The sequence below is a fragment of the Macaca mulatta genome, chromosome 6 (assembly GCF_049350105.2).
Source record: "Macaca mulatta isolate MMU2019108-1 chromosome 6, T2T-MMU8v2.0, whole genome shotgun sequence".
NCBI classification, from domain to species: Eukaryota; Metazoa; Chordata; class Mammalia; order Primates; family Cercopithecidae; genus Macaca; species Macaca mulatta.
In genome coordinates, this window is record NC_133411.1 from 167,573,508 (window position 1) to 167,585,646 (window position 12,139).

At 41.1% G+C, this 12,139-nt stretch overlaps 1 protein-coding gene across 11 annotated transcripts in view; it reads right to left on the minus strand.

The window, feature by feature from the left end:
* Positions 1-902: 902 nt before the first annotated feature.
* EBF1 (EBF transcription factor 1) overlaps positions 903-12,139 on the minus strand; it is a 412,068-nt gene continuing 400,831 nt past the window's right edge. For 7 of the 11 annotated variants that reach the window (XM_015141336.3, XM_015141335.3, XM_015141334.3 and 4 more), the window contains exon 16: positions 903-4,111. In XM_015141336.3, coding sequence (XP_014996822.1) covers positions 4,080-4,111 — 32 coding nt within the window. In that variant the 3' untranslated portion in view covers positions 903-4,079. The remainder of the gene's footprint in view (positions 4,112-12,139) is intronic. The other 4 variants (XM_077937395.1, XM_077937394.1, XM_077937393.1 and 1 more) reach the window with 1 other exon arrangement.

Sequence of the window (12,139 nt, forward strand, 5' to 3'; positions counted from 1 at the left end):
TGAATGGCCAAACTTTTCAGCAAGAATTCTGTTTCTTTAAAAATGATGGCAGCTTCTCTAACTTATATATCACACTCTTTCATTACTCAAATCGGGCTTTATTCCAAAGCCAAAACAGTGCTCACCACACTTGACTGTGTTGCTGCCATCCTATCAGCTCTGGCCATCAAGTTTCTGTTGGTCTACAGCCTATTTGCTGAGTTTTTGAGGCATTTTACAAGTATCATTAACCTCATCATGTTCAAAAACTGTAAAAGCAGGAAAATCATTGAGTGTGCATTTAAAGAGATTCATGATTATGATGGAATTCAAAGTGAAACAATTTTACATGAGTATGTACCTATCTGGTATTTGTGGAATGTTTCACTCCTGTCCAATAGGAGAAGTACCTTATTCATGTGGGGTTAAAAAATATTGATCACAGAAGGCTCAGTTCACACATGCCTCCTCCTCAATGAGCCAGGGCACATAATTAGTTGACCAGAAGACTTGCTGGGATTAATTAGCACTGTGTGTGAAAAGCTTGGTTCAGACTTGTAGCACGAAGGATAGGGGTTCTAGAATGGCCGCTTCCTGGATTCACATTTCAATCACGCAGGAGGATCTCAGTGCTTGGCTGCTGAAGTTGGGGGCTCTTGGCTCCTTTGTGGACCAGTGCGGGCATGTGCACGTCCAGCTACCGCCGGCAGAGGGCAGCAGTACGCTGCGCGTGTTTAATTTGCATCCCAGATTAGCAAATCCCCAAGGACCTACATAAGAAAGAGGGTGTCCCAGGACTACCCTAATTCCTTTTCACTGGGTGTCAAGACTGATCTTAGTCATTGCAAACACAGACCTTTTATATTATGTTGGACTTTGGCTCATCTGAAATAGAGAAATGAATACACAACTAGGAGCTGCCATCACAGACAGGAAGTAACTTTAATTAAATATTGTGAAAGTTGAAAAGTTTTTACAGCTTGAATTTTTGCAAAAAAAAAAAAAAAAAAAAATTATAACAATCTCTACAGTAGTTAGGTTCTCTAACAATTGAACTGTACAGTGTGTGTCTATTCAAAAACTTTTGATAAGAAGGTGAAAGGTTAGTAGATTTAGAGATGACTTCATTTAAGCTGCATCCTAGTACAATGTGAGGCCAGGGCAATGTTATGCAATCCAGTCATCCAGAAGCTGTATTTTTCCCCCAACACTGAAATCTTAATTTAATTCTTCATTTCATTTTCTTCTTAAAGCCATATTCTGTATTTAGGGGAACATCTTTTATTTGTGAAACTTTTCTGGAGAAGAAAGAGGATCAGAGGGCCAGAATGTCTTTTCATCTAATCAATAGAAATAGAAGCAACAAAACACAAATTATACACATTTTAAAGGCTCTTTGGACTTTCAAGAAGAGTTCTAACCACTTCACATGGCTGACAGATGGGTAGCGTCTGTTGTCAAGGTCTAAGCCGGACACCTTCCCGACTGACCGTTCATTCCTTCAGAAACAGCTAAGGGGCTCACCAGACAAAATATGGCTTTAACTTGTGTACATCTTCAGGCCAGCGCTTACTACGCAAATTCAGATAACCTTTCTGAGTACCGAGAAGCAATGCGTCCACCTTGCTTACGTTTTCCAGTTTTTTAATTATTATTAGTCATCATTATTATTTCTCACCATGAAAAATCAGCTTTCCTCCCTCCCTTACCCTCCCACAACTCCCCTCCCCCACCCACCCCAACCCATAAAAATCGCACTCTGACAGTCTAGTGAAAACCATTGCAAAATCCATATGGGGGCATGCACAGTTGCAGCATTGTTGTAAATGATTTCTTGCTCTACTAGAAAAAGTTACATTGTCTTAAGGTAACAAAAACAGTTCTTTTGTGCTTTTCGATTTGTTTTTTTTTTTTTTCTTTTTTTCTTTTTCTTTTTTCTTAGAATGTTCGTGATGACTGACAGTTCTGGTGCACAGTTACAATGTACAAGTGAAATGAATATGATTTGCATTGTTAAGGCATCCAATCTGCTGGTTTATATTTATGTGAAAGACAGAGGAAATATACAAGCAGACTTAAGAACGAAAGTATGTTCATTGATTTCTATGAAGTTTCTCCCTAGAATTTAATGCACAAAATGCGTCACTCCAAAGGGAGATATTCCATGCATATTAATAGAGTAAAACAGCATTAGGGTTGTTTTGTAAGCTTCCAAAGCAAAGGATACATTTTTTTTTTAAATCTACTGAACTAAATACTACAAGAATAATATGCTACTTTTTTTTTGCCATATATTGGAAAAAACTTCTTAACTTACAAATAATACAAAAATAGACAATGACTTTTGGGTGGAAATTTAAAAAAACTGAAGCATGGTTTATAACAATACTAAAAATAACTATAAATGAAATGTTTAAAAATCACATTGAAACAGCTAATACAAGTGTAGGTGACCAAACAAATACGCACTTTTCACATAGCAAACATACACAATAAAATAAATTGGGGGTGGGAGGAAGAGGAAGAAGGGAAAAGCAATGTACAAATTCGAAAGATAAATACATTATTTATATGGATATTTTACAAAATCCCCTTTAAAACAAAAAGCCTTTTAATTAACTTTGCAAGTATGTGCAAGCTAAAGGTAGTGAGCTTTTTTTTTCTTTGCAAAATATGCAGTAAAATCTTTTTGTGATATTGAAAAAAATGTCTTAAGACATTAAAATGTATAAATAGAACAACAACTTTGGCAAAAAAAAAATCACAAAAAAAAATCTACAGTATTTATAACTACATACAAAAACACAAGAGCAAAGAAAAAAATATCAGGCAAATGCATCCTCAGAGCTTTGCTGCATCTTTGCTATTAATTGTTATTTTTAAGAACACTTCCCAGATAACGAGAGCAAAAATTCCCATAGAACAGAAAACTATGTTTTGGAGGTCTCAACCTTCCTTTCCTTTCCCCGTTCCCTTTAACTCTTAATTCCAAAGCACTTAACCTGTTGTTTTAATCTATTATTTTACAAATGGTAAGGGTCGACTGATAGAGGCAGTATCTTGAATGGGAAAATCGAAATACCTGCCACGTTGCTTTTGTCAACTTTTGGAAGATAGGTATGAAGTCGGCATTTAGGACGAGTAAACTTTAAACTTGCAAATGGGGGAGTGTACGTGAGGTTTTGGCTTGTTAACTGGAGGGCAGAGTGTGGAATTCTGTGCCTGGACCCTGTTCCATGAAGTCTCAAAGGAGATTCTCACACAGTATGTGTGCCACCAAGCTCTCGAGAGGCCATCGGCTTCAGAAGAAACTGACTTAAGTAAAAGGAGAGAATGAGATCAGATTTAAATATGCAGTTTTAACAATCTGTCTAGAGGCACTGGATTTTCGAGTAGAGGGAAAAATGTGATCACTTACATCGTGTTTTAACTTTCCAGGCTGCATTTATTTACACAGTTAATTAAGACAACAATACAAAAGAGAGAAATAAGCTTGCACTGCTAAGGGGTGGCATGTTAAGTTAGATATTGAAAATGCACTGTCTGAGCTAACTACCATTTGATATGCTTTAAGGCGCAAAAGCCGACCCTTAGTTTTTCTAAAAAATCTAACTGGCATTCCTATTCTGTCCCATACAAGCTTTTTTTTTTTTTCTTTTTTTCTTTTCTTTTTTTTACTTTTTTGTAAATATCACCACTTCATTCTTCCTTTACACAGCTTTAAAAACATCATAAATTAAAACATGAAGTCTTATTTATAGTGTCCCTTGTATACAGCTTTACGGTTTATAAAAGACAAATGATTGCAGAATTAAGCTTAAAAAAAAAAAAGAGAAAAAGTGGATTTGCTTTTGTCAATACAGAATAAATATATCCCCCAAATACTTGGGAGGTACAACTTTAACCAACACTCTGCACTTGCAGATCCCTCTTCCAATTTCAGTATTTGCAAGGTCGGTGATTTTGTTTAAAAATCTGCAGTTATTGTGATTCCTCTTAAAAAGGCCTGAGTTAAAAGTTCCACTCTGGGACTTGTATCAGATTACTCTCTGTAGCAGAATCCAACCTCTTCATTAATACAATTCTTCAAGGCAATTCTTTCACATAGGAGGAACAATCATGCCAGATATCGCTATGGAAAGAGAAGACAGAAGTCAATGGTTTTTTTTTTTTGTTTTTTTTTTTTTGTTTTTTTTTTTGCATCCAAACTTCTCACTGAGAAAAGTAATAAAGATTAAAAAAAAAAAAAAAACCCCACACACAACTATGTTGTTTAAATATTAACCACAAATTTGCTCTGATCTTCTCTGGAATGAGTTTTTGTTATAAAATATACGTGTGCTTTATTAAAAATTATAATAAATCAGCATGGGCATGTGTCTTTAAAAGAACAAAATATCCTAAACATCCCTCCAAATCTGATTTCAATTTTAAGGCATAACTGGAAAGTTGCATAGTTTGAATACCACTGCGAAAGTTGCAGCTTCGAACCTTGCAAAGTAGTGAGAATTTTCAGTTTGTCATTCTTTTTTCCCTCCCCTTCACATCCAAAATAGAAAGCAGTGGTCCATCCGAACTGCATGCAATTTCTACAAAAAATATGGCTCTCCCTGTCCTCTGTATTAGCACAAAAACTGAGCCACAAAGCAGAAATCTTGAATGCCTTTGCTTAGATCCTTGAGCTGGGAGAAGGAAATGCCAGCGACAGCAGGCCTTGTTCACTGGGAATATAAAGTTGGGAGAAAGCATAGCTGGGAGGAGAAGACAGGTTTGCATGAAACTACAGAATGTCTTCCATATCACGGCTTCACTCAACGTTTTGGGAATGATCTGACCATATTTCCTAGAAAATTGTAGCCTGGGAAAGCTGGAATGAGATCCTGGGGAAAAAAAAAAAGGCTGTTTGAGGTAACCAAAAATTGTTGAAAGCGTTCAGAGCTAGGAGGTCGCAGATGGTGGTATTTAGAGAACACAGAATCAGATAGGCCTGAGTCCCACCTCTGGTTTTTCTGCTATGAAGCTCAGCTTCTGTAGCTAGAATCACAGCAACACTTAGGGTTACTGGAGAGGTGAATAAAATGATATATGCAAAGTGCTTAGCCTGGGTTCAGCTCCTAGTGAGGACCTGATAGAGGTTAGCTGCTGGGATTTTTAACCCACCACTTCTGCTGCTAAACTAGCTGTGTGACCCTGTGTTAATTGCTTAACTTCTCTGGGCTGTATGTGCTCTTATATCAAATAGGCACCATCCCATGTGGCACACTTTGTGTGATTGGTGGGAAGAATAAAAGGATAACTGTAAGAAAATTAAAACAGGGTGGCAACTTTGAAACATGTCAAGGTGAGAGAGATGCTGCCATTATAAGCAAGGGGCAGGCGTCCCAATGACGGTTGAGTGTCTTGTCAGGCAGAGTCATTGTTTTCTTTTTATGGCAAATCTAAATGTAAATTAATGTTGTTTTCAGTGATGACTGCGTCTAGGAAGTGGCCCTCTTCGTTTACTAATGATCATGTCTGGAAGAATGTGCCTTTTAAAAACAAAAAACAAAACAAAACAAAACCCCACGAATCCCAGTACCACAAATCCTGCAAGTGGATACAGGGAGGCCACCCGGGGCTCTTAGCCCTGAGACCCCCACGTTCCTCCGGCTTCCCTACCCCCACCCCTGGCATTTTAGATTCAATTAAAACAAAAACCAAAAAGTATTTTGCCAAACACTTTTTCCGTTAATTTTTAAACCCATCTGTATTCACAAGGAAATTCAATCCACATGTTTCTGATTCATTTACACGTAAATCATCCAAATGTTGTTTTGCAAGAGCCGTTTTGCAGCCCAAAAGCTCCTGGAGTCCTTTCCGTAAGCCCTCATAAGCCTTTTTTTCTTAGAAACAGGAAGTTGTCTTTTGCCAAATGCCGACCAACTTAAACCCCCGAAGACTTGGGATCAGTTGGAAATGCAGTCCCCCTAAGATTCAAGTGAGCCCTAGGTTTGACTGAAACCAGGAGCTCAGTATTTCAATCCAAGCCTTAACTGGAGAATTCGAGATGCTATCGCTCCAAAGACAAGGAGGCGCAAGGGGGGATCTTTGCTGTGTGACAGCCCAGCATGGCTCTGCCTCCCCAGGGATCTTTTCATCCGGGCTGCAGGTAGGTCCAGGCAACTTTACTAAAGGCAGCAGGAGTTTTAAGCCTGTAGCAAAAGGTGCAAGTCTACATTTGCTTTCCACCAAAATCTATTCTGCATGCCTGGCATTGAAGAGCAGTTCCCTATAGTATAGTCACACAACTCAGGCAGTATCAATATGATTCAAAGCAAAGGAAAAAGCTAATTTGGTTGGTGGGTCCAGCCAACATTTATCAGCTGGACTGTGAAAACATCCCATTTGAATGACCAGAATTAAAAAAAAAAAAAAATCGAAGCAGTCTTTTGGTACCCAAATAAGTGTTAGATCAACTAGATTAAGCCTCCACTTAGGGCCACATTAAAAGTTCTAAAGCAAAGCTAACTGATGTGCCAGTTCATAGCTAACAGCACTTTTTATTTTGGACTACTGGGGCTGCAAACTCCAGCACCCCAAGAGCCCAGGCTGCGAACAGGAGTGAGCGAATCCCCTGGGTGGGGAAGTGAGGATGGAGGTGATGATGCCAAGGGCATGCCTGGGCAGTGACTCAGCTCCCACCAAATGCCACTGGGCAGGAATGCCTGCTCGCAGCCACTGATACTCTCAACCGTTTCAAGAGAAGCTGGAGATGTAGAATTTGTTTTTTGTTTTTTTTTTTTTAAATGAAATAGTCAAGTTTATACATGATAGCAAAAAATTGAAATTAATGATATATGGGTCTAGTGGGTGGGTTTGGCCCTCTCCTACTTTCCTACTTCACCTTCATCGGCCCACAGACTTCTCTGAGCATCTGATGGGAGCTATGGAAACTCTCTTCAAAAGAAGTTGTGATGTCTTAGTACAAGGTGCTAAGTGTCCTCATGAGGAATTTTCATGTACCTCACTTGAGCAAGACAGCATGCCACAGCATTTCTGGAACATTCTCAGACCAATGTTGTCCACACCCAGAATTTTGCATGTAACATCAAAGCGTTACGGTTCTCTGAATCCCAATCATGACTTTCTAAACTCCAAGGGCAGAACCCTTGCTGTTGAGTAAATTATGGGAAAAGGTCCCTGCCTGTGGCTTCTAAGCCTAGATACTGCCAAAGAGGCCCTTTTAATAGAGAAACTCACTGCACAACTGCCTGAAGATCTTGAGTTTTAGGAGTTGTTTTTCTTATATCTGTGCTGCAATTTGAAGATTCATTATGTGGGTGAGAGGGATGGGTGTCTGGAGCTTGGAATGTTCCAGAAATGCCGTTGGCATGCTTACTTGCCCAAGCGGAGTGCATAAAGATTCCCATGAGGACACCACCCTCTCAACACCATGTGCCAGGACATCACAAGACCATGGTGGCTCTGCCATTTTCCCCAGCAGCTGGATGATCATGTTCTCTGACGGAAGCTCGGAAAACTATTGCTTTGAGAGGCAATGCATTTTTCATTACTGTTTCTACATTTTTGATAAAAAACAAAGACAAAACAAAGTTCTGCAGAGCTGGGAGGGTTTGGAGAGGGTGGAATGTGGTCTTCCCCAAACCACCACATGTGTAAGAATTATGAGCTAATCACTCGGGAGGCTGAGGCAGGAGAATGGCATGAACCTGGTAGGCGGAGCTTGCAGTGAGCCGAGATCGTGCCACCGCACTCCAGCCTGGGCTAGAGAGGGAGACTCCGTCTCAAAAAAAAAAAATTATGAGCTAATCAGGAACAGCGGGGTAAGTGAGTGGGTAAATCTTGCACCGACTGAATATGTGCATGGAAAAAATGACAATTCCATAGGATTTGGTCCTGGGCTGCATGATATCTAGGGTTGAGAAGAGCCAACCTGAGCTTCAGCAAAGTGGAAAAGAAAAACATCAGTATATGGATACTATTTTTGTGAAATTACTCTGGCCTTTTTGTTAATTTTTCATGCATAGACTATCCAGGACATGGCTAGGGTTTGGAATCATTACATCAGCGGGGGTTCCAATGGCATGGGACAGCCTTCTTGGGGATGCCTCTCTCTTGAATAATGAAGTCCTTTGAGGCCTCAATTGCCTGAAACCCAAGCTCTAAGCAGCATAAGCTTCAGGAGAAGGGAACAGGACATCTCCATGGACAAAGACTGAGCATAGTTGGTGACTCAAGTCTTTGGCTCTGGAAAACACACACAGTTAGGTAGTCTGGGACCAGGATTTACCAATTGCTTCACCTGCATAAGAGCAGAAAGAGGTATCTCTGCATTTTTCTTTTTAAATCTAAAATATAGTTGCATTTTCCAAAGTTTTTCATATGACATTAAGTGTTCTTAACATGCAGAAGAGGACTCTGTATGTCAAAATAAGTTTGGCAAACTAAATGACATAGTCATTTTTATTTAACTGCAGGATGCCCCAGAGACTTTAATTGTGGATGTCCAAGATAGTGATCCAGGGAGCACCACATTCCAAATTGTTTTGACTACCATATTTTTATTTTTTAACAGGACATTTTGTGAGTCTCCAGAAGTCGACACTAGAGTTGCTTTAAAAACAAAAACAAAAACAAAAAAAAACAAAAAACAAAAAAAACAAAAAAACCCACAACTCAGATATATGGTAACTTTTTCAAACGTTTTATCTACCTGGGAAAGAAAGCCAGCTGGAATCATGATAGAATCTGTGAATCCTACTGTTCACACCACACGTTATCCAGGACACGTCTGCCTCTGCTTCTTGGCTAAGGTTGTCTTCAGTCCTTCTGCTGAAAGTGCTCCTTGCCCCCATCTCCCTGGGCCTGAATCCCACTTGCTCCTCATGGAGGCAACCTGTTCTGAATTCTCCTTCATCTTTCCTTCCTCTGTACTTCCACAGCTGGGTGCCCAGCCTCTCCCAGACAGATCTTCCTTATTTACTTTGGTGCCATGTCTCCCCTAATACAGGGAAAGATTTTATGGGCAGAATTTTGTAGCCCTTATGGGCCTAACCTAGTGGCTTGAATATAGAAACGTAATATAGCATAGTGGCTTAACATAGTCCAGTCAATCTGTCTGGGCTTAAATCCCAGGCTTCCTTGTTTGCTAGTTGTGTAAATGGGGACAAGCCAACTTAGCTTCAGTCTCAGTTTCCACATCTGTATAAGAGGGACAATAGACAGGCTACCTTAAGGGTGGTTGGGAGCCAGGCTGGGAATAAGCCCTCCTAGTCGGTGGCTGTGTTCACCATTATCACCACCATGTGACATTGCAGTGCTTAGTTCTTGGGGAATAAACATGCATGTAGTAACCACAGGAGACTAAGGGAGCACTGATGGGGAAGAGGTCTTTTAGGAGTCGGCTTTAAAAAAAAGAACCATGTACAATTAACAGAGTGGCAGTTGGAGGTAAATAGGCCTTGAAAACATTTAAATGGCCTAAACATGGCACCTCTAATCTTGTTTACATGGGCAATTTGCTTAACCAAGACTTCCTAGTCACTTGCCCTGTCTTAATGATCACAATTCTGAACTAGGTGGGTCCCAATGAAGTAGGTGTTACTGTAACATTGAAAAGGAAAAAGGTGGAATAAAACACTTCAGGGATCCTTACACCGATTCCATAACCTGCCTACATCCATTCTTTTTCCTGGTAGAAATAGAGTTTGGAAAGTTAAAGATGAAGTAATTCTCTGAATGTCACCATTCTCAGGGAAAACTTCTGTGGCGCAAGCAAGAGTGCCCTGAAAAACTGGTGCTGTTCATCTAAGACTGGGTCCTCTTTGCCCTGCTGGAGATTGTGTGCAGAGGGTAAAGAGGCAAGTCCCAGAGTGTGAGCCCCACCTGCCAGCCCAGCACCTGGGGTCACAGTGGGCAGAAAGAAGAGCTTAAAGTGAGATGTTTACATTAATTTAACCATTCGTATGTCTGTCACTGACATATCAAAAGTAGGAATATTTGGTATACGACAGTATGAGCAAAACATACTGTAAATATGTTTTTTTCTTTTTTTTCTCACCATGAAAAATCAGCTTTCCTCCCTCCCTTACCCTCCCCCACCCACCCCATTTTTTTTTCTTTTTCTTTTCTTTCTTTTCTTTTCTTTTTTTTTTTAAATAGAGTCTTGCTCTGGAGTGCAGTGGCGTGATCTCGGCTCACTGCAACCTGTGTCCCAGGTTCAAGCGATTCTCCTCCCTCAGTCTCCCTAGTAGCTGGGACTACAGGCCACACCACCAGGCCCGGCTAATTTTTGTATTTTTAGTAGAGACAAGGTTTCGCCATGTTGGCCAGGCTGGTCTCAAACACCTGACCTCAGGTGATCCACCCACCTCCGCCTCCCAAAGTACTGAGACTACAGGTGTGAGCCACCACGCCCAGCCCATTCTTTTTATAATTGTTGTTTCATCATGCTCAATAGTCAGGGCATGGGATAGGGGAAAATTCAGAAAAGTCCCCTTGACATTTGTTCAATCAGAAGGAAAGGGCAATGTCGTCCACAACAGTGAATCCAGCAAGAGGTGTGTCCCTGAGTCAGACCTCAAACCTCCCACGCTGTGGCCTTGTGTTAGGAAAGGTGACCGAGAGGCACAGACTCGGCGGTTATTCAGAGAAATGGGGACAGTCTCTGTACTTTGGGGATCTGTAATTGGGTAAGAAGTGGGTTAGAAAATCCCTGGGAGAACAAATGTACAAACTTTGTCTGAGTCGCTGTCCTGAAGCCACTTCATCATTACTTAAACACGCACATACCCTCATCCAGATCCTGGCTTTCAGGTGATAACCAGATCTCCTGAAACCCAGGAAGTCATAAGATCTGGGCCCAGCCCCTGTTTCCAACCACTTCCTGCTTCCTCCTAGGACCACAGGGCATGAGAAGACATCGGGCCTCCTGGGAGCTGCCCACTTCTGTCACTGTTGGCCTGTGATACAGCCACTGACCTTCCAATAGCGGGGGCCTGTTCTTCTCTAGTGCTTCCCCTCAACTGCTGATTATAAACCCCATCATATCTGGTTCTGATGTCAAATCTATGTTTAGCAAGGGCTGAGATTGGCAGCTCAAGAATGGTAAATTTCTGCTTTCCATATGTATGATCATTATTTAAACCTATTATAAGTTATGTTCGCTCAAGCATTATATCCCTAGTTTGCCAGCTGGAGGTGTACTGAGGGTGACAAAGCATTATTTTTAGCTGAAAGAGAATCAGATTTGCAGGAATGGGTGGCTCTACTTTGTGGGGGTGGGCATTTTCTATCATGAGTAATATTGCCTGAAATGTAGTTGCACAGGCAGGCTTTTTTTTTTTTTTCCTCTTTCCTCTAAGAAGATGGATTTGCCACTGTGTGTCAGAGTGGGGAAAAGCAGCGTGCTCTGTGGGGCACTGAGTCTGGCTGTGCTGGGAAGATTTGCAAGCAGGGTTCTGGGGAGTATTTTGAAGAGTCCTTCTGGAGGCAGAAAGACAATGTGATCGGGTGCTCAGGCTCTGGGGTCACATGGCTTGGGTTCCAGTTTAGCTGTACTATTTACTAGCCATGTGACCTGGATCAAATTGAGCCTCAAGTTTCCCATCTGTACAATGGGACTAGTGCTGACATCATAGGGTCTTCAGGAGAATCACTATATGCTTCCCACAGTGTAAAGCATCCAGCACACAGTATGTGTAGACAAGTGTAAATATGCATGTACTTTTACATAAGAAACAGGGCTGAGACATCCCAGATATGTGCACTGCCGTCCTCACCCCTCCCTGACTTCCAGGCTGACCTCCATCAGTGAGGTGCTGGCCACCAAGGGAAGGCACTGTGGGAACCTTTGTATGGCTGGGCTTAAGGGCACAGACTCTGATGGGACTTACATTCATCTCCACCGTTTAACCGACTATGTCTGTGGTCAGATATTTACCCTCTTTAAGCTTCCATTTTGTCATCTGCACAATGAAGACCATAATAGCTCTCATACTTTAGGAAGATGTGAGGATTAAATGGTATAAAATCTGCTCCGTGCATAGGATGGCTCCAGATACACTGTTCAGTGCTCAATAAATGGTGGTCGACGAGTTTATTAATCTTATCTCCCTACCAGCTGCCTTAGGAATCCTAACTATGTCTCTTTTACCACCAC